Here is a 27,742-nt window from a genome sequence, read left to right on the forward strand (position 1 = left end):
TCTAGAATTAGAGCTCACAGCTGGAAAGGAAAAAAAGAGAAAAAAAGAGAGCACAAAGGTCAATTTTATATAGAGAATTCTCTTAAAATAATTTTTCAGTGAATGCAGATTGATGGACAGGGCTTTCATGTAGAAATTATGCTACTAGAAGTTGGAGGTGTTGAAGTGAAGTACTCACCATCATTAAATAATGAATGAAACAACTTATATGCCTGAAAATCCTGGATGGATAGAGTGATTGATTGATTTGTCCCCTTTCTTGTGCCACAAAAACTTTAACTTGCTTTTCAAAAACAGATATAATGCTAACTTTAAAATGCAAATAATGAAGAGAATCAAAAAAAATGGAACATGCGGATCTAGAGGCTTAAAAAATTTAGTGAAATGGTATTGAATTTATATGTTTCAGTTTAAGAACAACTTCCATATTGAAAAGTAATAGTGCAGTTTGATTTGTCTTTAAAGCAAATTTAGAGAATTCAGTTCTGATACTGAGGTTCTTGTCATGAGTTTACAGTGATGCAAAATAATAACTCATGGCTTTATAGCTTATTTTAGGACAAGGTGTCACACACGGGATATTTCTATGGTTATTTTCCAATGTACATGGATACTAATTTATTAGGAAAAATATAAACTCCATGACAGAGAATGCATAGTGTGTGTGCTTCATTTTCTGCTTATTCATCTTATATATTCCCATATCCCCCACCACCATTTAAAGTTATTGATCATCATTATATAGGCTTAAAATTATGTGTCTCACTTGGATACACATTATTTTTGAAATATGAATCAACATCACCTTTATTACCTCATGATGGCACACTTGTATCATATTCTTTCTGAAAAGGTTTTGAAAACTGCCTGAAAGCCTTAGCAAAAAAAGGATGTTGCTTTCTTCTTTGAGTAACTTAGTTATATAAAATAGATTAAAAAATATTCTGTATCCTGCACTTTCTTTCAATATGCTCTGAGTGCACTTCAAAGTATGTAGTTAAACTTTGAAGTTTCAATTTTATCCAAGAACATTTGAAATGGGATTGCTTAGCAGAAACCTCTTTAGTCAAGTTGCTGGTTTTTGAGTTGGTACTGGGAAACAGACCAACTGCCTGTCTTTTCAAGTATATACTGAGTAGATAAGTAATATTTTGAACTTTGGTATTGGAGCATTCATCTTTAATTAATATTAAGCAAGAAGAGCAAAGTGTAATGAGGAACAAAGTGTGGCAAATTTTAACTATAGCCTTTATACATTTCAGGAACTGACTGTGCTCATGGTCAATTTTTAAACTGACTATAAACTACACCAAAAAAATTATTTGATTCCTGTTTATTTTTTCAAGAACAAATTATAGGTTAGGATTATTCAAATAGTTCTTCACATTGGTAACCAATCTGTGTTTCCATTTATGTGCTCATCTTTCATGTACATATTACCCAGCTATGAAACAAAGAAATAAGCCGAAGAGTAAATATGTTTGAATCAGTTAGAGCCGTGTTTGGCATTTAGTAACAACAACTTAAATGTTAACTACTACGGCAAAACAATAATAATAATAATAGTATTTTTTTATTAGCACTTAAAACAGATACCAAAATTTACAAAGAAAATGCAAATATTTTATTCTTCAGACATGAAGATTTTGTTCATAACTGATTTCCCTTATTCACAGGACTACAACTCAAGTATCCCTTTAATATGTCTTTTGTTTCTTTGCCAAAAGGTGAATACAGGCAATGATCGAAATTAAGGAGTGATGATTGCTGAGTCAGAGACTATTAAAATGGCAAAAATAAAATGACCAATATTAAGATAGGATGGTGGAAAAGCATTTGAATCCATAATGGTTTGTAATAGTTTAATAAGAGATGAAAAATAATGCCACTCTCTTCCCCCAGACATTTTTTGCTTTTTGTTTGAGATTTTTTGAATTATTTCCCCAATTTTTTTTTCTGCTGTACAGCATGCTGTCCTCCCCCAGACATTGTTAACCATAGCATTCTTTCTGTAGTTTCAAATGAAATTCTTTTTAATTAATTAGTATGCCTAATATCATATGATAGTTTAGGATATATTAACTTTTCTTTGATTTTATATTAAATTATAAACATGGCTATTGAGATATGTCATTATTCAATAGTTTCTGGTACCTGAGGGTGTGTGTGTGTGCGTGCGTGTGTGTACACAGTGAGAGAGGATGAAACAGAAGGGGGGAAAAAGGAGGGGAAACATTACTTACCACAAATTTTATTGTCTTCATCCGAACCATCTGGACAGTTTAATTCTCCATCACAAAATAAAACAACTTCTATACACTTCAGCGCATCAGCACATGGCCTTGAACCAGGTAGGCACTCTATAGAGACATTTCCTTTAAAAAAAAGATTGAATCTATAAGTTTCCTGCATGGTAGATTTAATTTCCAATCAATGAAATACGTACAGTGTTTGGATATTATGTATTTTTGGTCATTTAGGTAAGTATACACTTACTTTGAAGCATGTATTTCAATTTCCAAAAGAGATATTTATCTCATTTAATTAACTGGCTATTTAGAAAAACTTAGAATTTTCAATTTTGAAGAAATGATACATATTTCTTCATTGATGTTAAACATTTACTTTGTGGATTTTAACCTTGATGAGACAATACTACAGTTTGGACATCAGGTCCCCAGTATTTACCTGGTAGGTTGTTTTTATCTGTTTTGTGGGGCAATTTATTGGAATGTATACACATCATCTGCAGTGTCTGGTAGCCACTTCATTTACTTGTAAACTGATTATTTGAAAACAGACTGACTGAAGTCAAGGCTTGCATTCTGCAGAGTAAAATTTGTCAACAAATCTATTATATTGTGAAAGAAAACACTTCAAATTGCCAGTGCCTTGAGCATGAGAAACCCAATGGTTATTTCTGTTCAATGTCTCCTTCCTTCTTGGGTCAGAGGTACTTAGGGGGAAAGATGCAAATGTGCCCCTGAGGGGTTCTGTGCCACACTCTGGCCAGGAGCTGATCAAATTTGTTCCCAATCTGTACTGCCCTTCACCTGGTCCTCTTCCACATTTCTAAATATAGAAATGGACTGAGATACACATTGTACTTCTAAAAATTGACTTGCAAATTTTAGGTGCAGTTCTAAAAAAAAAAACATGCCCACTAGATAAACTAGTATGTTTTTATTTTTCTGAGAAATGTGAGAATTTCAATATTTTTTTATCTACAATGGGAATAACAACGATGGTTTAAAGTTTTTGGAAAATCTTTAAGCTCAATAGCATTTTTTTGGTTATTGTTCTTAATCTTAAAACCAGCACTTCACTGCCATCTGCTGGCTTTTAAATATATATTTGATTCTGAAACTTCTCTTTATTCTCCAAGAAATTAATTGGGGAAAGATGAATCCTTCTGTCAATAAGTCTGCTAAAATAATATTTAATTAGGAACATTAGGTACAGGGTTGCTGAGTGTATGTACAACTAACTGGACTTCTGTAATTGGCTATAATTAAAATGGATAGAAACCATTAGGAAATCGATGGATCACCTAACATTTAAAATAGAATGGGATGGGAGTTCCTGTCATGGCTCAGCGGAAATGAATCTGACTAGCATCCATGAGGATGCAGGTTCGATCCCTGGCCTTGCTCAGGGGGTTAAGGACCTGGCATTGCCGTGAGCTGTGGTATACTTTGGTCGCAGAGGCAGCTTGGATTCTATGTTGCTGTGTATGTAGGCCAGAAGCTGCAGCTCTGATTCAGCGCCTCCCCTGGGAACCTCCATATGCCAAGGGTGCAGCCTTAAAGAGACAAGGAAAAAAAAAAAAAGAATGGGATGAAGCCCCAAGCCATTCCCAAATTACAAAATACTCCCATTTCAGAGAATTTTAAAATGATAAAAATGTTACTGAATAAGGTTATATACATATTATAAGATATATGTAACATACTCATCAAGAGTCCTTAATTATTGAGTCCCTAATCTATGAAAGGCATAGTGTTGATAGCATTCCATAAATACTTGATAAATGAGGAAAAAGTGCATTATTCTAGAAACTCTATGTCTCATTTTAACAGAAGTTAGTAGCAGTTTAAGTATTTAGCATTTAGAAGAATAGATTTTGGGATATAACTAGGAAGATTATAATTCTGTCCGATCTCATGCTTCCCACAGGAACTGCTGTGTCTGATGCTTCATATCTTTGTCTGTTGCTCATTAAACTTTATAGACTGAACCTCAAAATCACACTGGCGAGTGACACCACTTGGGATTTTTGATCTCATTAATGATCATTAATTCTCTCTACAAGTATTTATTTTCTACTTATTTGTGTCATGGATTTTTTAAGGGATAAAGATAAAAGGATGAGTAAGGCAGAGACTCTGTTCCCATGGAGCTTGGAGTGTTGTGGGACACTGACTCATTAGCTAATTATTTTTTAAAATGAGGTAGAAAAAAAGTGATATGGGCACACCAAGGACTGGGCTACACCAAGGATTAGTTTACTTCTGAGGCAGGGATTGAGAATATCATCACATAAACTAGGTTTTGAAGGATGCTGAGAAATGTACAAGAGAGGCATGCAGAATGTATACACGGTGATGTGACAAGAACACATTACTATATGGAAAACAGGGAAGCCTAACTTATCAGATGTTAGGGTGTTTGTTGAAGCTAAGGCAGGAAGGGAATTTAGTGCCACATTCAGAAAGCATTTTTTTGGGGAGGGGGTTCCCTGTGGCTTATGGAGTTCCCAGGCCAGGGATCCATCTGAACCACAGTTGTGATCTATGCCACAGCTGCAGCAGTGCAGGATCCTTTAACCCAGTATGCCAGGCTGAGTATTGAACCTGCGTCCTGGTGCTGCAGAGGTGCCACTGATCCCATTGTGCCACAGTGGGAACTCCATGAAGAGCATTTTTTAAGTCTCTGTAACATGTTAAAAATATTTTTCTATAAGCAGTGGCATTGAAAGTTTTTACATCTATGTGTGACATAACCAGCCCATGTTTCATAATGACAATTCTTGGACCAAGTGGAGAATCATATGAAAAAGACCAACAGAGAAATTGTTTCATTGGTCAAAGTGAAAGACGCTGAGGGTGAAAACTTTTGCACTAGCAGAGGAGATGGGGCATATTCCAATTACTATATTACAAGAAGAATTTATGAGCTTTAGGGACCAGATGTGCCCCTGACCAGAGGGAGGTGGAGAAGGGGATGCTAAGGACGATAGGTATGCTTTTGAAGTCACCAGGTGAATTACCAATGGTCATTAGTCATGATGGTGATTATAAGAGAAACAGCTGGTAGGGTTTGAAAATGAATCTAGTTTGAAATATTTTGATTTGAAGGTGGAAATAGCATACTCTTGTTTAGGTTGGACTCTATCTCGCCAAACTCTGTTGTATAAACACTCTTCAGCTATTTTGTCTCATCAATAAAAAGAAGTTTCTCATTTTGAAACAATATGGAAAATATTAATAGAGATTTGTTATACAAAGGAAGTGTATTTTAGGATTTTATCAGCTTTTATTTTTGCCGTCTTCTGTCTCATCTCCTTAATACACATAGATGATTTCAATTTCCAACAAAACTATTGTTGAAACATTAAAACTTACAGAAATTAGCCAGATGCTAATTTTTAAAAATAACCTTCCATTATTAAAACTAGAGTTCTTTGTGTGTGGACTACTTAGTTCTCCATTTTTTTTTCTTTTTATGGCCACACTTGGCATATGGAAGTTCCCAGGCGAGAGGTCTTATTGGAGCTGCAACTGCCAGCCTACACCACAGCCACAGCAATGCCATATCTGAGCCGCATCTGTGACTTGCACCACAGCTTGTGGCAACACTGGATCCTTAACTCACTGAGTGAAGCCAGGGATCAAACCTGTATCCTCATGGACACTACATCAAGTTCTTAACCTGCTAGGTCACAATGGGAACTCCTAGTTTGTGATTTTATTCCTTAATTTTTGCTATAATATTTCTCCTTTTCTAAGAAATCTGTACTGTACTTCTCAATAAGGGATTTTTAGCAAAGGAGTTAAGAAATTCTACTTAGGAAAAAAATGTGTGCAGAGAATAATAATTGTTTCTGTTTATTAGAAGCTGATCAAATTGTCTGAATATTATTTTACTATTTTACTGACTGGAAAAAGACTGGCATATTTTATATCTATATGACATATTATCTTTCAGATATTAATTATTTAGCATATTATGAAAACCTACCAGTAAATCAGTATTATTTGTAGTTCTATAAATGGAGGGCTTTATTTATTTATTTATTTATTTAGCCTTTTGAGGGCCACACTCGTGGCATATGGAAGCTCCCAGGCTAGGGGTCAAATCAGAACTGCAGCTGCTGGCCTACACCACAGCCACAGCAACCCCAGATCCGAGCTGTGCCTGTGACCTACACCACAGCTCATGGTAACAGCAGATCCTTAAACTACTGAATGAGGCCAGGGATCGAACCTTCGTCCTTATGGATACTAGTCAGATTCTTTTCCACTGAGCCACAATGGGAACTCCTTAATTACATATTTATATTTGTATCAGTAAGGATTCAGCAGACACTGAAATGTGATTACTTCAGAGAGAGTCACAGTCACAACACTTTCCAGTGATTTAGGGTGAGGAATCTCTTGCCCCTACTTTATGCAGGCATTTTGCTAAGCATTGTGGAGGATAAGAAGACTGAAATCCGTTATTTTCTGTCTCAAATCAGTTACAAAAAATGTTACATTCAAGATAATAATTTGAAAATCATATTTTGGAAATCTCAAATTTTTATTTCCCCCACTTTTTTTGGCCATACTCACAGCATATATGGAAGTTCCTGGGCAAGGGATTGAATCCAAGCTTCAGCTTCAATCTACACCACAGCTGCAGCAGTGCCAGATCCTTAACCTACTGCACCAGGTTAGGGATCAAACCCACACTGCTGTAGAGACAACAATGAATTCTTAACCTGCTCTGCCCCAGTGGGAACTCCTTCCATATTATTTAAATAGGGGTAATAATACTTGGTGGCCAAAGCTGAGACAAATTAAACCCAAGGTTTAAGAGCTTACTTAGTAATGGAATCAGAATCCAAATCCATTTATGCCTGCTTTGAGAGACCATGTTCATTTCACTATACTATATTAAAAAAAGAGATATCACCTTACAGAAATTCTCATTTACTTTGATAGAACAAATTTAATCTTTTTAGCAAGATTATAGCTGGTTGATTTAAATGAAATTAGTGGAAAGACACTTTAATAGTTCTGATATCAGAGTTCCTGTTGTGGCTCAGTGGTAACGAGCCTGACTTGTATCCATGACGATACAGGTTCAATCCCCAGCCTTGCTCAGTGGGTTAAGGAGCCAGCATTGCTGTGGGCTGTGGTGTAGGTCATGGACTCAGCTTGGATCCTGAGTTGCTGTGACTGTGGCATAGGCTGGCAGCTGCAGCTCTGATTTGACTCTTAGTCTGGGAACTTCCATATGCTGTGCATGTGACACTAAGACAAAAAAAATAATAATACTTCTGATATCGTATACACAGGAACATCTTAGAGGAGAGTGCTCTCTCTCTCTCTCTCTCTCTCTATATATATATATATATATATATATATGTATATACACACACACACACACACATATATATATAGTTCTCTCATATGCAAAGGAAAAAAATACTTAAAAGTCAAAATGTATTTGGTGTCAATTACAGTGCCTGTGTCTTAGTCCTGGGGCAAGTAATTCAAAAGAAGGATAATTCTGCTTTAGCTTCTCTTGACCCAATTTCACATTCTTCACTAACTCAGGCAGTTCTTTTTGTTCAATCCCCAAACTCCTCCACATAGTGGAACTGTAGCAAGACTGCATTTTGTTTGAGATTGAGAAAGCCAAAGATAGTGAAACTTTTTTTTTTTTCTGCAATCATTGCCTACACAGTAAGCAACAAAAGACTAGAACGAGCTGTATTCTAGAAACCCTTCAAGCATATGAACAATGGCCCAAAAGAGCCCCTTTCCACACACTGTAGCAGCCAGAAATCAATCGGTGTAATGCAACCTTAGTTCCCATCTCTCCCCTTAGTGTTCCAAATGGGTTAGTAAAACTTTACGGTAATTGGCAACAAAGGCAGTGCAACAATAGAACATAATCCTCGTGGACTTTGTACCCGCTCTCATACAAAAGTTCTCTTTGGCAAAATTTATAATAGTACTAACGCCAGGTATATGATGCGTGCATTTGTTGATTTTTCTCAAAGTCTGTCTTCCAGGCATATAAAAATGAGAATAAACTTAACATCCCTGAAAGGCATATTCATAATAAATTCTGAACTGCTTGGAAACTGCAGTTTTCAAGTTTAATTGCCTTGTTCCTCTCTATGAATCTATAGTATTTCGCCATATGAGAGGAATAAATGGAAAGGATGATTGGGACTCATGGATCCTATAAAAGAGGGAATGTGACATTTTTACATCTACTTATTACAATTCTCTGAGGCTTGATTAAAATAATTCAATACATTCTCTAATAATAAGAAAACCTCAGAATTGGAGGTTTGGGGGCTAAAATTAAAATGAGCATTGCTGAATACAATCATCTTGTCTGAACCTTAGTTTAGTTTTTGAAAAATCTTTTCACTTTTTTTTAAGTATCCAACTGCTTTTTTTTTTTTTTTCTCTGTTTAAGTCAGAAGGGTTGAAGGAGAAGGGATCTAACATTGGTTGTGTCTCTTCTTTGTGTCAGTCATTGGTTAGTATCTGTATTATCTTTCTTCAAGACCATTAAGGTACACATTTTAATCCTGGCCTTTCAGATAATAAATATAAAGTTCAAGAAGACTAGGTAGCTTGCCAAACTTGATGTGTAGAATAACTGGTGGGGTAAGTTAATGGTGGAATTCACCCATGCCTTTTCAATGTTTGAGAACTGTATGTTATATTTTGGTCTTCATTTTGATTATCAAATGCTTACATAAAGTATAAAAGATGGGACTAAATGTGTACTTATCCCATTCCGACAGTTTACATATAGGGAAGAAGATTTCTATTCTACTCCTGAGAGAGAAAATTATGGGTTGAGTGTTAGCCTCAAGCTCTCTGTTCCCCATTCACTGTCTCCTTTGGCCAGAGGAAACTGGGCTGTTAGCAGACATTTGGTCCTGCTCAAAACATCCATAAGACATCCATTAGATATTTTGGTCCATAAGACATTTGGTTCTTAAGTCATTTACTCCATACCAAAAGGTTCTTGAAATATGGTTCTATTTAAAATGTGTGGGAGTTCCAATTGTGGCTCAGTGGGTTAAGAACCTGATTAATACCCACAAAGATAAGGGTTTGATCGCTGGCTTTCCTCAGTGGGTTATGGATCTGGTGTTTCTGTGAGCTATGGTGTAGGTCACAGATGCAGCTTGGATCCTGCATTGCTATGTCCGTGGTGTAGGCTGGCAACTGCAGTTCTGATTTGACCCCTAGACTGGAAACTTCCATATGCCACAGGTGTGCCCCCCCCCCAAAAAAAAGTAAATAAAATAAATAGAATACACATGAGCATATTTGGTCCATGCCAAATTATCAAGGGCTTTTTGTTGTGAACACATGTCTTATGGATGTTTTGGACAGGACCAACAGGACCAAATGTCTTGCAGGAACTGGGCATATAGTTAAGTCATTTCTTATGTTTTTGGTGAGTTTATCTTCAGGATGACAAGGAGGAAAAACCTGTTTTTAGTCCCAGGATTTCTTGCTTTACACAGATTTATTTTTTTTTCCCTAAGTCATTCCAAATATTTCTCTTAGGGCATCTTATCTACCTAAGAGGTCTTCAATAACTGTGGGTTATATGAATCACTCAATGAATCAATAAACAGATAAATAGAAAACAGAGCACTAGTTTAGATATTTGTTGCTGACTTTTAAAGTTTTTAGAAATAAATTCCTCCAAATATATTAAAATTATTTTTTCAGTTTATTTTTAGCTAAAGGAAGCCATCCTAAAAACATTTTTTCAAAAAGTGTGTTGAAAGGTGATTTTAGATGTTGTAAATAGTTTTTCACTGGTCTGAAGAGCAGTTTTGTTTTTCAGTATGTTGTGCTGCAATGTGGGTAACACCTGAAAAAACCAGGCAGGCTTATCCTACCATAAAAGACCTCTATGGGTTTAGAGGTATGATAATTTGTTAAAAATGTTAAAGCATTTTGATTAATGATTCTCATATCACTGAGCTTTTCAAACATCATGCCAACCATTTTATCTAAAATTATTGTCTTGTCCAGAGAGTATGTGAAATTTCCTAAATGCTCTCTCCTGTTATGTATATATAACATTTGCTATACATTCCAGTAACACAACAATGGCAGTATTATTTTAGGAGCTGAAACTCTATACAAAATTGCCTTAAAGGAATTAGGTACACATCCAGACCATTTACCATGAAGATTAAGTTAGGATCAGAGAAGACACTTTAGTTTACCAGCACAGTAGATAATTACTAGGAATCCAGAAAAATTGTCACTTCAAAGATGCACATAAGTCTGACAATGTAGAAACGTAATGAAAAATTGTTGAATCAGTGAATCCAAGGCTATTTCCGCACTGATTTGGCAACCATACAATGCAAGGGAGAGGAATATAATATCACATGTGCAGAGAGAACAATTAAAGAAAAAAATTCCTTACATCTGTTGAAACCTGCATCCTTTCTGGAAAATATTTTTTTGTATTATAATTTTCTTTTTTATAATGATTTTTATTTTTTCCATTGTAGCTGGTTTACAGTGTTCTGTCAATTTTCTACACTACAGCAAGGTGTCCCAGTTACACATACATGTATACACTCTTTTTTATTACATTATTAGGCTCCATCATAAGTGACTAGACATAGTTCCCAGTGCTACACAGCAGGATCTCACTGCTAATCCACTCCAAAGGCAATAGGACACATATATTAACTCCAAGCTCCCAATCCCTCCCACTCCCTCCCCCTCGGCAACCACAAGTCTCTTCTTCAAGTCCATAGAAAAGAAAATCATGGAGAACATTTTGATTGTGGTTGCAGCATTCACAGTAATAGATAATAAGATGGAGGACTGGAGTGAGGTCAGGTAATCCAAGCATTAATTAGCCCCAAAGATAATGTTACCTTTCGGTTAAATTTTAGACTAAAACTATAATTTTACCTGCTCTAGTTTTCCTATTTATTAAGTATGGATACTATCAACTTGTATTATCAGAGAATTCTCCAGAGCCCAAAATGAAATTTTATTGGAAACTTTTAAAAAATAAGATATTATTATTATTATTTTACTATTGAGAAGTAATATTAAAACTGACCTGGGGTTGCTGGAGGACTGCTGGTTGTCAGCTTGTCTGTAAAAATAAATGACATTAAAATAAAAATTACATTTTAAATTGTTTATTAAGAATTCCTTCTTTTAATTTTTTTTTTTTTGTCTTGTTGTTGTTGTTGTTGCTATTTCTTGGGCCGCTCCTGTGGCATATGGAGGTTCCCAGGCTAGGGGTTGAATCGGAGCTGTAGCCACCGGCCTACGCCAGAGCCACAGCAACACGGGATCCGAGCCGCGTCTGCAACCTACACCACATCTCACGGCAACGCTGGATCCTTAACCCACTGAGCAAGGGCAGGGACCGAACCCGCAACCTCCTGGTTCGTAGTCGGATTCGTTAACCACTGCGCCACGACAGGAACTCCTCCTTCTTTTAATATTTTACTTGAGAGTTTTAAAAATTATTATGAGTTATTAGTATTTATTAAGAAGATAACATTTGTACCTGGATCTAAAAATAAATCATTTATGTTTTTATTGATTTTTAGAATTGTAGAGGAGAGGTTTTTAGATTTGTAAGTCATCTTTTTTCTTTTTTTTTTTTTTTTTATACCACTGCATCTGCACCACATGGAAGTTTCCAGGCTAGGCGTTGAATTGGAGCTGCAGCTGAGGGCTATGGCATAGCCACAGCAACATTGGATCCAAGTTGCCTCTGCCATCCAAGCTGCATCTGCCACCTATGCTGCAGCTTGTGGTAACAGTGGATCCTTAACTGTTATTCTTAACTCACTGAGTGAGGCCAGGTATTGAACCCTCATACTCACAGATACTGTGTTGGGTTCTTAATCTGCTGAGCACAATAGGAACTCCATCTTTTATTTTTTTTTAAGATGATTTTTTCAGTTATCAATAACTAAAAATAAGAATTCACTAATTTCATAATGGCTGTGGACTTAAATTTTCTATGTTAATGTGGTGTTATTTGAAATACAAGCTTGAGATACACCTACAATGGGCTTTAGAGTACAAAGGAATTACTTTTAATTCCTGACTTTGACAATTAATAGCTATGTGGCTCTAGGGACATTCCTTATTACTTATTTACTTAAAGTAGGAAAAAAAAAAAACGCCTCTTTACTGAATTATTCTGAGAATTAAATGAGAGAATATTTGTAAAATATGGTACCTGGTCCAAGTAGATACTTTAAAAAATAGATTTTTCAAATATCATAAAAATGGTTATGATTATAGATAATACCAAAATAAGTATCTTTATTGTTTTAAAGCAATTTACAATTTAAAAGTATGTTTATATAAATTTGATATTTGGGAGGACTTTTGAAATATTCAGAAAAAAAATTATTATTCACAATTTATGGGAAGCAGATTTTCAAAGGTGAAGTGCCCAATGATTCTAGTAGTTGGCAGAGGCAGATTTAGTGTTCAGATCCCTGACTTATTTATATGATTTTTCTACAACAGAATGATTTTACATTTTAAGATAAATCAGGTTAATTCTAAATTATTCATAATTCCTCTAAGCACTCTTTTGATAGTAGGTATGATCCTCATAAGACAAAGCGAAGTTCTAAATTTTATGAGTAGTAGTGACAAATTGTGGTTAGAAAGATAGGGTGAAGAAGATGCTGGAATAGAACAAAGTTAATATCAAACCTTAGATTATCCTTTCCAAAGAGTGCAATACATCTTGAAAGTTATCATTTCATTGTCTTTTAAACACTTTTCCTCATTCCTAGTGACCTTACAAATACCATATTTCATTTCCAAGGCTGCATGATCAGAGCCATATTTTGAGATCTCTCTCATACATACACATCATACATGCATACATATGTACATAGAGTTTAAAATATGAAAGGAGAATTGAAATAGGAAATGTATATCATTACATATATAACTAGGCATTATAAACTCTGAAATATTATTCCTAGCCAAATGTATGCTTTTGAACATTTCGGTATGAAAACTAAATGTCTCAGAAAGAGCTATCAGAAAAAAAGAAAACTGAAACTTTCCCTAATGTCATAAAGTTTCATAGTGTCAAAAGTATATATTTTAAAAGGCCGTAAATACTGACCTGAAGTTGTTGAAGGGCTTATTGTAGAGTAATTCTCCAAAGACTCTGAAATAAAGTTGATTAGAAGCTAGTCATCACAGTAAAAAAAATATGTATTATAGAACATCAAGTACAGTTTGAATATTAATTCAAAGGGCATATGATTTTTTAGAGTTCCCATTCCACTCTGTCTCATCCTGAATGTACCCATTTATTTACTTAACTATTATTTGATTGTGATACATTTGACAAATTTCCAGCATCTTTATGTATTCCATCTATAAAATTTACTTGTGCAATTGTTTGCTTTATTTTACCCCTTTAAAAAAGATACCTATTCATTATAGTTATATAAGAATAATTTACATTTAAGAGAAAAAATATAACACACCAGATCTCATCAGACCTAGAATCAATAGTCTTACACCAAAACAAATAGACTCTAATCCTTCATAAAGTAATATCTACTGGGAACTAAATACAGTTTAAGTATAAAGTGTTTTCCACATAAAAGATTAAAAGCAAGCTATTATCCTCACCCTTTAACATGTTTAATATTTTTAAAAACATAATGACAGCTATGTAAAAAATAAACCAAAGCATATCTTACGAAAAACCCTGATCTAATACGTTTGTTTTTATTCGAAACAATATTTATGGTAAATGAGTTGAGGTCTATCTTCTTCTAGATAGACTGTTTATTACAGTATTCATTACTACATTGTTTTCTTTCTAAAATATCTACAGCAGTTTCATAAATGATATATGGTAGATTATCAATCAAGAAGATAACAAAGTACATTTTATAAGATTTTTTTCATAAAGAAGACAATTTTTGGATTATGCTTGATTAGACAGTATGCTATATAAAAATCCAAGGTATCTATGAATTTATTAGTTTTAAAATGTAATAAATTTGAAAATTGACATGATGCCAGTGAATATTTAACTTAAATACCTAAAATTAAGCTTGGTATTAGGTTTATAAATGTGTTTTAACACAGTTCAACAAGTTTAATGCAACTTCAAATTGCGGAGATATTCTTGACTTGATATTGTGATATAATTTATTGCATTTATAATACTTATTCTAAGCTAACTCAAAGGATATGATTTTAGGGAATAAACAAAAGTTTTTAAAACCATAAGCTCCCCTCTCCCAAATAGCGCAACTGTAGGAAGTCATGAAATTGTTTCAGCACACCTGTCAATTCATTTGCCATAGCAGACCTTCAGAAACTTATGCCCATTTAAATAAAGATAGCAAGAAAACACATCTAGCTGGAAGAAAATTGACTATTGAAAAAATAATCAACATTGTTCAAAGGTAAAACCATGATAACACAAACTCTGGTATAAAGTCTCAGAGCAAATCCATCTGGGTCAGAATCCTTAATCCAACTCTAAATAGCTCTGTGATTTAAGGCAATTGACCAACATGTTAGGTATGTGTTCTTATATGTAAAATGAGGGTAGTAAAGATACTCTTAATAGCATTGGTGTGAGTATTAAATATGCTGATAGAAAAAACACCTGCTCTAGCTAGTAAGAAGTAGTATTTAGCTCATTTGAATTCGGCAAAGATCCAAAACTGTGTATGTTCCAGCAGCTGTGACAGAAGGGACCAAACCATCAATAGAAGAGACACTTAAGAACCGTGGCTCTCCATTCACTGAGCAAAGTAGTATAGAGCAGAAAGCTTAGTGAAAGAGAAAACTGTGCTTGATGAATCTGTGTTGTACAGTAAAGCAACTAGAAGCTGGCAATTTCATACCCACTATTACAAAATCAAAAAAGGAAACACCTAGAGTTCTCTGGTGGCAAAGTGGGTTAAGGATCCAATGTTGTCACTGCTGTGGTTCGGGTCACTGTTTTAGTGAGGGTTTGACCCCTGGCTTGGGAACTTCTGCATACCATAGGCTCAGCCAAAAACCAACCAACCAACCAACCCTCCCTCCCCAAAAAACCCAAAATACCCAAAATATGCATGTTTAAACAATTGATTTAGAGGCAAATCTATACTCACTGATCTCATTCTGATGCGAAATTATTTGAACTAGCAGTAGGCTATTTAAAGTTTGCCTTGGAGTTCCCTTGTGGCACAGTGGGTTAAGGATCTGGTGTTGTCACTGCAGCAGCTAAGGGTGTTGCTATGGCACAGGTTTGATTCCTAGCCTGGGAATTTCCACATGCTGCAGGCACAGCCAAATAAAACAAAACCCTTCATTCTAAATAAAAAAAAAATGTAAATATATAAATTTTGCCTTTGTTCTACTTGATGTGGATATTTACTTATTGATTTGCTTTCCAATATCTAAAAAGTTCTGAATTCCAAAACATATTTAGCCTCAAAATGTACACATATGAGATTGTGGATCTGGATGGGTGACAAATTACTATTGTTTTCAAACAAAATAGGACACAGCATAAATATTTATTGAATTAAATCGAATGGAAGATAACTTGAATGAAAAATTTAGAATAACCTAACACTGATAGACATCACTGTCTTATTTTTGATGACCTGTATCTCTTCCCCTTTCATTTATTTTTATCTTTAAAATTATACATCATTTTAAAAATAAAGTTTTTTTTTTATCAGTAAATAACTGGGATGAATCAAAATCATTATCCCCTCTTTTTATTTTCTCTCCTTAAATCTTCAGTTAGAGCCTGGACTTGACTTTGTAATCTAGTAATTCTATGACACTATCAGAAAGTAATGCGTGTCACTTTCTGATGAAGTGTTCCTGGAAAGGCAGGGTGTGCTTGGCCAATGCCAAAAATGTGATCAAACCCACAAACATATGCATGCCCAAATTTTCAGAACCGTTTGATATTTTACAAACTTTTTCTGATATTTTTCTTGAAATACAGTTTCTCCAGATTTCACTTTCCATATGTAGATGTGTAACATCAGTTAATAAGACAGATTCTTAAAGCACAGGGTGATCCCATGGCTTCCCTGGTACATAGCCTGAATTTTAATTTTATAGCTTAATGATTCAAAAAAAATCAAATAATATTCACAGATACCTGTGATATCAATACTATTCACATCAATATGGAATGTGACTAGTTGGCTGGATTTATTTGCTTCAATGCCTTGAATTAATTCTTCTTTTATATTTTCATCTGACACCCACTGGGCAAAGAGAAGGTCAAATATGACTATAACACTGCCATTTCTGCAAAGCAAAAAATGATATGAGAAAAAAAAGTCAGCCTTCTTAAAATCATTTGTGTTTGATGTAGGTAAAATGTCTGAAATTCTCCAGTTATCCCCTTGTTAATCCTTATTGCACCTATAGTGGTAGGTCATGTCAAATATTATTTTTATTACATAGGTGGAAGAAAAAGAAATTAAAAGATTAAATGTTTCTCCGAGAACACAAAGACATATCCAGAATTAGAACCTGATTTTTCTGAGTTCCACGTTAGCACAATGATCCCTAGGCCACACCAGAGTCACTTGTGTCAAATTAGACAAAATCACATGATATCAAGACATTTATTCTTCTACTGTTTGAGAAAATGAAGAGTGTGGATTTGTAATTTTTCACAGATGGCTTCTTGGAAGAATTCTAAAGTTGTTTCAATGATTTCAGAGAAAATGTTTCTATACAGTTTATGAGGGCCTGATAGCAAGCTCATAGAAACTAATTTAAATCTATTTTTTCTTCTCTATTCTTAATAAAAAATGTTGAAATATACCCTGATTTCAAGCAGTATAAAGAATACAAACATAAGTGGATTATTGGGGATTTATGAAATATTCAGTCTCATGGTAAAGGGTTAGTATTATCTTGCTTACTCATCTCTAACCATAATGTTAGAATTCAGTTATAAGGCCCAAGTCATCTTTTTTTCTTCATCTCTTGCTCTTAAACATGAATTTTAAAAGATTTCTTCACTGGTGATTTAAAGTTTAAAGAATCATAAAACTGAACATATTTTTGGTGCAGTGGGGATATTTGAAAGTTTTTTGCTCTTCTATCTACTTTTCTACTTTCTACTGTGATTTAAGGATCTGGTCTTTATTCTGTACCTCTCAGTAAGCTGGGGATACTCAGAGTTTACTTGGATCCTTAAGAGGCAGAATAAAGAGGCCAAATTTTGCGTAGTATGTTTCTGGTTCTGAAATTTAGGCATTTACATTCATATTCTTGTATCATCTAGAAGTTAATGAGTTTCTTAAAGGACTTTGTCAACTCCTAAAGAGTTCTTTATGTGTCTGTCTATATGTCTGTCTTGACAGAACTTATAATGAATGTATTTTTTTTTTCTTCTGAGGATTATATATAGTGTCAAAATGTTCCTGAAAGATCACAGTAGATCGGCATTTCCACATGGTAGTCTATTCCTTTTTAGTTTCTGTGCTACTGCTTAGGTTCGTAGTTTAGCAGAAGTGATTCCTTTATATGAAGCTAGCTTTTCACTACTGATGTGAAAAGGATACTCTGATGAGCAATTGCACATTTCACCTCTATTAAATATACTATTTATAAACATTAGAATGTTTTAACTTTCAGTCATTTGATTAAATCACAGCAACCAAATCTTATAATGATTTAGTTCTGGGTTCCCCAAATTTATTCACACATGGAATTACTTGTTGTTCCTTATAAAAACAGATTTTGTCACAGACACTGTTTTTATCTACACCTCCACACTTGTTAATTTTTCCATGCTGGCCAGGCCCTAATTTTTTTGAGAATAAATCTCCATTTTCTCATGGCTTCCCCAACCATTCCTCCTGTTAAAGGTGACTTTATTCATGGGCATGTGTCTAGATCAGTGGAATATGAGAGGACACTGATGGGAAACTTCTGGAAAACTTTTATTTAATAAAAAAGGCTCACAGTGGACTACTATTCTTTTTTTGTTGAATATTATATCTACATGTGATTGCTGGAACTGTCATATCTATCTTGGGACCATGAGGCAAACTATACTTGATAAGCTAAAGACAGCATAATGAAAGAATGAAAACACCCAAATTCTTGATTATGTCACTGACATTGTAAAACTGAACTAACTTTTATAGTAGCCTCTAGATTTCTTGTGCTGTCAGATGAGAAACACTTACATTTTAAGGCACTTTTAGTCATGTTCTGTAAATGGCAATTTAAAAAACAAATCCTAATGCCATAAAATTCTCAGACTTCATCCTGTATTTATTTAGACAAAAACTCGAGAAAAGGGAGATGACTCTATTTTTTGCCTCTGATGTTGGCCAGCATTGTACTTTCAGCAATAGGAGATTGAGGTGCAGAGTAACATAGGTAACTTTGCCTAGAGTTACATAGCTTATTAGTATCAGAGAGAGGAATAAAACTCAGAACCTCTGTTTCCCAGATGCGTTTTTATATAGTCATCACCCCATCACCCTACGCACCACTGCTGTCAACACCATTATGAACTATTTGTCAACGGGAAAGAGAATTCAATACATTTACCTAGAGGCGGGTCTGGGTTTTTATTATCTTGCATTGTTACTAGAGCTTTATACCCAAAGAGATGCAGAAAATCGCTGGTTGGAATTTTGGGGGTGATGGAATGGATGTTTTATTTCCTCCATACTTTGGAGAGATAGAAGCTTCTCTCCTTTTCCTCCCCCTCTCCCCCTTGCCTTCTCTTCTCATTCTTCATTCTCCTTCCTTCTCTACCTCCTCTTCCTCTTTCTTCTTTTTCTTGTCTCCTTAACCACCCTCACTCCCAAAATTCTTAAATGGACAGAGTTAAATGTATTTAAGATAAAATGAGAGTAAACAACATCCATTACTTTCTCTGTCATCCATTCCCATTCTTCACCTCATCCTTGTTACACAGCAGATAGTTTTAGTTCTGATTAAATTGGATTTTTCTCCTTTTGTAACTTCCATACATTTCATTTGACTGAACACTTGCTTTTAGTTTACTTAAGATAGGAAGTAGAAGAGGCAAGCTAATTTTGGTAGAGAGGAAACAAATTTGGAATTTTCCTTCACTGAGTTGAAAGTAATTGGATTAGCTCATCTTCAAGCATAAAACATCTTTGTATGAAAGATGTGTTTTCTTAGTTGTGAATTATACATTGCATTTAATAATTTATACATTACAAGGACAGAAGTTACATATCCTACATCCACATAGAGTTGGAGTCTTTAAAATCGTTTTTTTAATACAATGTAAATGCTGAGATAAGAGAGATATACTGTAGAAATAAGGAAAACCACAATAAACATTTGTGTTTCACCCAATAAGAAAGCTAAAACTGATATTTTCGTGGTTTAATAATGATCTCTATCACTGCTGTGAGATTAAAGTTATTTGTTAAGGTAATAAGGATTATTCCATTAGGAAAAAAAAAGAAACAATGGACATTTTCATTTCAAAGTACTTGTTCTAGTGGACTATCTGAATCATTTTTTAAAGCAGATAAATCCTATCATTATACAGAGAGCCTGTGTGCAATAAATCAAATGTTTCTTATCTCTTATTTTCCTTAATGATATTGATAACCTCCAGGGTTGCTGAGTAAAGAAAAGTCTTTCCTTTACTAACTTTGTGACTCATTTGTGTTCAAAGGGCAAAAGAAGCTTCATATTGCCACAAAGGGTAAATAGCACTTTATTAAAAGAATCAAGTGCTAAATGGTCTTTGATTCAAAGCACTTTCCACAAAACTGAATAATAGAAAGTGTTCCCAGAGGAGGGTAAAACATTTGCTTGCCAGCAGAATGGCTCTAACACACACACACACACACACAAAGAAATAATTTAGCAGAGGGGCAAGAGTTGACATTAAAGATTTTTAAAAAGAAGAAGAGATAGGTTAATGACTAAGTTTAGTATCATGAGTGCTATAATTTGACCATATACATAAGGATGGGATGTGAGCTTCATTAAAATCAGAAACATAAAAGGAACTAGGTATTTTAAAGGATTTTTAGATTTTTTTTTTTTTTTTGGGCAGTTAGTGTGGTTATTGTTAGTTGAGAACAATAGTTATTCTATTTCTGGAGTTGATCAATTGGGGTTTAAAATGAAAATAAATGCTAATTAAGAGTCTGCCACTTTTTTCCCGGGTGGAACCTGTCATTATATATATGCTTGTTTAAAGTAAACCTACATATTTGCTTGTTACTTTCATTCTGCTTCTGAATTTCTTATCCTTCTCAGTCTCCCAAAGTATTTATGGACATTTATCTTATGGAAATTTTTCGTGAAATTCCTCTTCATTGCATCTTTTAAAAATTCATTTCTGACTTAAAGGTAGTTCAGCTATAACTAGGTAAATGTATCTCTACGCTAATGAAGCATGTTACTTGAAAATCATTGTAAAATATGTATCAAGGTTTAGGTACTATATTGGTCTCCTGGGTATTTTAGAGGAAGGGAAGGAAATAATTCCTTAACACAAATAATTTACAGTTTCAAATATACTGATTTTAACCATCTTGAGAAAGATAAGATTACTTAATAAAAATCCAAGAAAATGCTAGAGTTTTTGATAAACCACCAAGACCTTAAATAGAAGTATATTCAGCAAATTTTCCCAATCTGGTAAAAACAGTTACCCAGCATGCTGTAAACATGAGAAAACAAAAACTTTCATTAGTGAAACTATCCTAATACACTCTGCTCTAGATAATGGACTTTGTGTGGATTTCACTGTGCAGGAAGGCAAGAAGGTACCTGGGGTAGCTCTAAAACTTTAAGAACTGAATTCAAAGTGATGATTTAACATAGATCTCCACACTTAATCCTCTCTAAAACTGGAAAAGAGAAATTGGTTCCACTCACTTCAGAGTGGATAAATAGCTTCAAGTGAAATTAAATCTTGCATGCATGGTTTTACCTTCACAGAAAAAAACACTGAATAAATATTTTAAAAACAGCCTTTTGAGAAAAACACACAAACAAATAATCATCATCATAATAACCCTTCCTGAGAGTCCACATATCTCCTTCCAGCTCTAAAATCAGGCCAGTGAAAGAGACCACCAAAAATATTAAGCCCAGAAAAGGGAGTGCAAATCTGTGTTGTGGAAAGGAATGGTGACTGGAGATGGGAGTAGGGTTGGCTGGCTACTGAGACTAAGTATCATGAATATGCAGTGGGATAAAGAATGGTAAATGTAGATAGAGAAGTAGATGAGAAAGAGAGAAACAGATTTCTAAATTGTGGGGGCTGGGGAGCTGTAAAATGATGAAGCTTTGTGCCTTTTTTTTCCTTTTTTTTTCCTCAGCTGCACTCCAGGCATATGGAAGTTCCCAAGCCAGGGATAAACCACTGTGCTGCCTCAGAGACAACACCAGGTCCTTAACCAGTGGTGCCACAGTGGGAACTCCTGTTTTGTTTTGTTTTTTTTTTCCATTATGACTTCCACTGGGTGGATATGTTTTGTTCCAAAAGAAATGGCAAGGCCTAAAGTTTCCAACTTATCATTAACTAATCCCTTTTGACCTTCTGTCATTGTTTTTCTGAATATGATCACTTTCCCTTGGATTTGACCCCCCTACTTCTATTTGGTCACTAAGAACAAACGACTCCTTTACTAATGTCAGGACACTTGTGAAGACTATGTAGAGAGCATCTTTGGTGCTGGGCATTCTGATTCAGTTGTTTCAGATCTGAGATAGGAGATTAGTCTTTGTATAAAGTGAGGCTCTTTACATTATCCAATGACCTGGAGTCCCATATGGATCCCATATGATACAGTTTAAACTTCAGACCCCTAGGCATCTGTATACAATCAACCTCAGCCTTCTCCATGTGTCTGTAAGATTTTGCACTCAGGAGAGAGAACATGAGTCAATTATCTATGGTTATTATTATTGTTTGCTACAAGTAACAAATGTTTATACCATGCCACTTTTCTCAATCCTCCCAAAAAACATTAAAAATTTTAAATGTTCCATTTTCTCCTAAAAATAGTAACAAGCATTTACAAATATTAGCAAAAAAAAAATCACTACTTTGTGATCCTGTGCTTCATTTCTAGAGAAAAATTTTCAGTTATACTTACTCAAATTGCAGAACTCTTGAATTTTTATACTCATTTTTAAGATTACTTGATTGAAAGATCTCACCTATCTAAAAAAGAAACAGTTTAAAAAAGGTAAATTAAAGATTTTTTTTGTTTGTTTAAAAATTTAAACAAAGTAATCTTTATATTCTTAGAACCGTCTTGGGGGCAATTTCCTGCTCTGTGATGATGGGTCTCAAACATTTAAGTCTCCTGAGCATATTACATTTATGAACTAATTTTTTCAAAGAGGACAGGATCTATATATCTTTTGTCAAGAAGTAAAATTTCAAGCTATGTTACGAAATTTTAAACTAGTTGAAAATAGAAGTTCTCCTACCATTTGCTGAATGTCAAAAGCAAGAACTTTGAAATCCACTGAAAGTTTGTCTTGCAAATTAGGATTATATGTAACTCCAGAAGTTATTTTCATTGTCCCTCTGGCTTCATGACTTTTTCCAAATGCTGCATCTAGTTCAATTAATGGGAAACAAAACACCAAAAAATGTGAATTATGAGTAAGAGGAAATATTCACATTCCAGTTAAGACATAGAAGTTCTTGCTTGATGTGTTGGCCCTGGAGTTTTTTCTTTGCCATCTTCATGTTTCATCATCAGCTAGTTAAAAAGTAAAAATAAAATTAAAAATTTTTTTTAGCTATCTAGTTTGTTATGCAATTAAAAATTATTTCTTTCTTTTCTTTGAAGTCTAACCAACACTCTACACTTTCAATTTTGTGGGGTTTTTGTTTGTCATTGAGATTCCTGTTGCAAGATTCAGGAATGATCAACTTCTACCAATTATGGGAACTGATTCAGGGAAGCATGGGGAGAAATGGACCATTAAAAGTTTTGTAGTTGCTTTCAAATACTTCTTGAACACCTAGCTTTCAGGGACACTGCTGATTTTCTTCATGTGGGTTGCTGTGAAGAGTTCAGTGTGTATGTTACTTTGAAACATAGCTTCGAAGCTACTTCTTTCATTCCAATAATTATAAAATTGGCATGTGTGACCTTTTGCCATTAAGTGGAGACTCATCATGGAAGAAGTTATTGAGAATGCTGCAGAAAATGTATTATCACAATATGAAAAAGTGTTGTTAAAAAAGCTAACAAATTGAACACAAACATGGGTAATAAAGTGTGCCATTAAGTCCAGTACAATCCCATTGTCAGAATATTTCCTTTGATATAGATTTATATTTAAAATGAATGGATCTAGGTGAAACTCACACAATGATGAAATCACTAGTAAATGTAGTAATAATGATACATTGACCTGGTGTGAGATGTTAATTTCTTCTTTTTCCAGATAGGGAAATTCAGGCATAGGTCACTGAGAAATTTCCCAAGGTGATAAGAGTGAAAATCATGGACTTGGAGAACAGACTTGTGGTTGCCGAGGGAGAGGGGGAGGGAGTGGGATGGATTGGGAGCTTGGGGTTAATAGATGCAAACTATTGCTTTTGGAATGAAATAGCAATGAGATCCTGATGGGTAGCCCTGGGAACTATGTCTAGTCACTTACGATGGAGCATGATAGTGTGAGAAAAAAGAATGTATACATGTAGGGTCACCATGCTGTACAGTAGGAAAAAGATTGTATTGGGGAAATAACAATTAAAAAAAAGACCAAAAAAAAAAAAAAAGATTTGGAATTTGGACAAATTGGTTTGGCTGCCTTCAGAACCCAAGATTTGTCATATATTGACACAAACCTCCTGGTCCAGAAGCAATATTAGAATATTTTATTTTATATTTTTGTGGCTGCACCTGTGGCATATGGATATTCCCAGGCTAGGGGTCGAGCCACAGCCACTGGAGAAGCAACACCGAGTAGTTATGTTGTGAGCTACATGGGAAGTCCTAGAATATTTTAAACAAAAAATTGCACTTAGCCTAAATAGTAATTATTACATAGTTGATATAACATATTTATACTATTTCATTTTCTTTTTAAAAAAACTTGAAATTATATTTAGGTTTGCATATTTAAAAGTGAAAGCCAAGGGATGGCTGAGGAACTGTCATGGATTGGAGGAGACTAAGGAATATGAAAACAAAATCCTATGTAGGACTCTGTACTGAATCCTGAACTTGTAAAAGATATCAGCGGAAAAACTGGTGAAATTCAAATAAAATTGTATCAATTTTAATTTCTTGGTTGGAAGATTTTATGATGTATAGAATAGATAAGAGAAGCTGGACTAAGGTTATAAAATAACTACAAATTTTGCAATTTTTTAAGTCTAAAATGATTTCCAATAAAAAGTAATAGAGTACTAAAGAAAAGTGTGTAACAAAAATAAAAATAAAAATAAATAAATAAAAAATGGAGTTCCCATAGTGGCTCAGCAGTTAACGAACCCAACTAGCATCCATGAGGATGTGGGTTTGATCCCTGGCCTCGCTCAGTGGGGTAAGGATCCTGCATTGCTGTGAGCTGTGGTGTAGCTTGCAGATGCGCCTGGGATCCCGCATTGCTATGACTGAAACGTAGGTTGGTGGTTACAACTCAGACTGGACCCCTGTCCTGGGAACCTCCATTTGCCATAGGTGCCGCCCTAAAAAGACCAAAAAAAGAAAAAAAAAGTGTGTATAAAAACTAGTATGCCTTATGTCTTCTAGTGTTCTATTTATAGACTTAGCTCAAATCCCTTTTTATATTCAATTCACAATTAAATCATATTACCATTTATTTTTTACTTTACTGGTAAAAAAATTTTTGTATTTTATTGAGCACCAAAAGGTATAATCAAGTTCCAAATGATTACATATTTTTAAAGTTGTTCACATCATTTAAGTAAAACCAAAGCCCTTTTCTAAAAGTCTCAGAACCTCTATAATTTAATTGTTCATATAATTGCATAAAATATCAACAAGCCTTCTTTATCTCTAAAATATATACCTTGTATACATCCACAATAGTTAAATAAAGCAGGGATTGTACTAAAATTATTTTATAAAATTCTAAAGCATATTTATAACATTCTACTTCAAACTTAGAAAGGAAAAATCTAACTCAAAGGCTGAGACTTTTCTTGGTAAAACCCAAATCACTCACAGTAAAGAGTTTTGTCCTGTGAGTTTTCGGAAGGAATTAATATACCATATGTAGTTTATCCTTTAAAAAAATGTGAAAATTTTCTCAGAAAAAATAAATCCAAGAGTTCCTGCTGTGGTACAATGGGTTAAGGATCTGGCATTTCTACAGCTATGGCATAGGTTACAGCTCTGGCTTGGGTTGGGTCCCTGGCCCAGGAACTTCCATATACTGTGAATGTTGCCAAAAAAGAAAAGAAAAGAAAAGAAAAGAAAAAGAAAAAAGAAATCTGATACTCAGGCTTTTGCTATGCTGTTATTTGAAGTTATCTTGTATATGAATAAATGATAAATAAGAGCAAAGTTCTAAAGTTGGATTGTCTAGTTTGCACTATGTAGTAATGCTACAAATTCAAATAAGTTACTTAAATTTTCTGTCTCTGATTTTTCACCTATAAAATGAGGGTAACAATAACAATTTACAGGTTTGTTGTAACAAGAGAATATATTTGAAGATCTTTGAAAAGCAGTTTGTTATAAGTTACTTCTAAATAATAGTTACTTTTTCTTATTTCTGTCAATCACATATTGCTACTTAGGCAGCTTGAGATCTTTATAAGTTCATGATTACATCCAATTTCCCTTATATTGTTGCAATTAAAATTGTTGTACTAGTACAAAAATGAAGATATAATGCTCCAGAAATAAGCGATCTTTTTTCTTTAATTTGACCTATTTATCTGTTTCTATAGTGAACAATGTTTGAATATGTTTATGTTTTAAATTCTTGCAGAACAGACCCACAGGTATGAACCTACCTTTTTAATATATTGAAACTGAGAAGCTTATTTTTTATTTTAAAAACTTAGTCTTATGTTTCAGTTCTGAATTCCAAATTATATACCAACTTAAAAAAATTCCATGAGGTGAACTACAGGGAAGCATCTGAATGCAATATAAATATCTTGTCATGAAAGCACAGCAATGAATACAATATGCTGGCAGGATTCTGGAGATTAAAGAGTGTACATTCATTTGACAGCACCCTCAAGAGCCAACTCTGTGTGACTTACCTTTTTCTGATCCATTTATTGTCAACCAGGACACTGCAATTAATCCAGCACAGAGCACCATCAATATGGCAAAGAGGGCTGTAAACATGACTTCATAGGTGCTGAGAGAACGATGCCTTGAAGGGATAATTCGCTTTGACCCCATGTTTAGTATTTGAAGGTTTCCTACTCTAAGATCTTTGAGAGAGCATACGCCTGCACTGACTGAAGAGCAGAAGCCCTCAAGTTTCCAAAGAAAGTTTGTCAACAACAAGTCTCTCCTAGTCTTACTGGTCTGTGTAAGAGTTGTATATGTTCCTTTGGCAATTACATCTCCATATATTAAGTAGCTTTAAAAGTGCAGTTAATCTTTAAGAAGATATTAGTGAGTAAGGAGATGCTTAGAGTTGTAAATGTTTATCAGCTGAACAAGCCACTTGTTAAGGTGAGTAAAATTAAATGCAAGCTGTAAACAAAAGTGACACTTTATCATTTTGAGAACTGGTAGAAAAAATATGAAATTCATGGTAGTCAAATTAATCATTGGCACATGCCTGTGGTATTTGTAGAGGGTTTCTAACAGATCAACCTTCTACCCTCTGACTCAGGTCATTATTAAGACATTTTTTTCTTTTTTATGTAGGTATTCTAAAGATAACTTTTATGCACACGCACACATATAAAAAAAGTCTGACATATATATTAATACATACATCTCTCTTTCCACCCTAGCACAATCTCACTTTCATTCTCTCTCTCATATACCTATTTCTTATTGAAACAATCTCAAGTTTTGTAATCTTTATTATATCACCATGTGAAGTCATGCAATGTAAGGTAGTATTGATCTAACCTAAAGGAAAGTCCACTTAAGGCATCATATGCCTACGTTTTATGACCTCATGCAGTTATCAATGAGTAGGAGTAGCTGCTATGAGAGGAATTAAGCATTTTTTTCTACTTTAAGGAAGTATTCTGGGTGGGGAAGACGTTAATCGCTTGCCCTGAACTTTATCTCTTTCAACATGCCAATAATACCAAGAGGACAAGTTGAGATAATCACACTCATAACTGTGGTTATGGGGAAACAGAGACTGTTCTCTGATAATTAAAGTACAGTTCATCATTGAGACTTCCACATTTTAAATAACAATGAGCTTAGAATTCAAAATTAATCCATAAAACAAAACCTGTTCTAAGTAAACCAATTTGCCTTTTGTTCTGGCAAGTAAAACGATGGGCCAGATATAAAGAA

The 27,742-nt window shown here is 34.3% G+C and overlaps 1 protein-coding gene across 2 annotated transcripts in view; it reads right to left on the reverse strand.

Annotated features, from left to right (window-relative positions):
- TMPRSS15 (transmembrane serine protease 15) overlaps window positions 1–26,759 on the reverse strand; it is a 157,754-nt gene extending 130,995 nt beyond the window's left edge. The window contains exons 1-7 of one of the 2 annotated variants that reach the window (XM_047794828.1): window positions 26,509–26,759; window positions 22,734–22,864; window positions 22,394–22,461; window positions 16,417–16,568; window positions 13,402–13,446; window positions 11,347–11,382; window positions 2,244–2,375 (exon numbers count right to left, since the gene is read on the reverse strand). In XM_047794828.1, the coding sequence (XP_047650784.1) occupies window positions 2,244–2,375; window positions 11,347–11,382; window positions 13,402–13,446; window positions 16,417–16,568; window positions 22,394–22,461; window positions 22,734–22,864; window positions 26,509–26,653 (709 nt within the window). In that variant the 5' untranslated portion in view covers window positions 26,654–26,759. The remainder of the gene's footprint in view (window positions 1–2,243; window positions 2,376–11,346; window positions 11,383–13,401; window positions 13,447–16,416; window positions 16,569–22,393; window positions 22,462–22,733; window positions 22,865–26,508) is intronic. The other variant, XM_047794838.1, reaches the window with a different exon arrangement.
- Between the last annotated feature and the right edge of the window lie 983 nt (window positions 26,760–27,742).

This window comes from Phacochoerus africanus, chromosome 1 (genome assembly GCF_016906955.1).
Source record: "Phacochoerus africanus isolate WHEZ1 chromosome 1, ROS_Pafr_v1, whole genome shotgun sequence".
Lineage (NCBI taxonomy): Eukaryota > Metazoa > Chordata > Mammalia > Artiodactyla > Suidae > Phacochoerus > Phacochoerus africanus.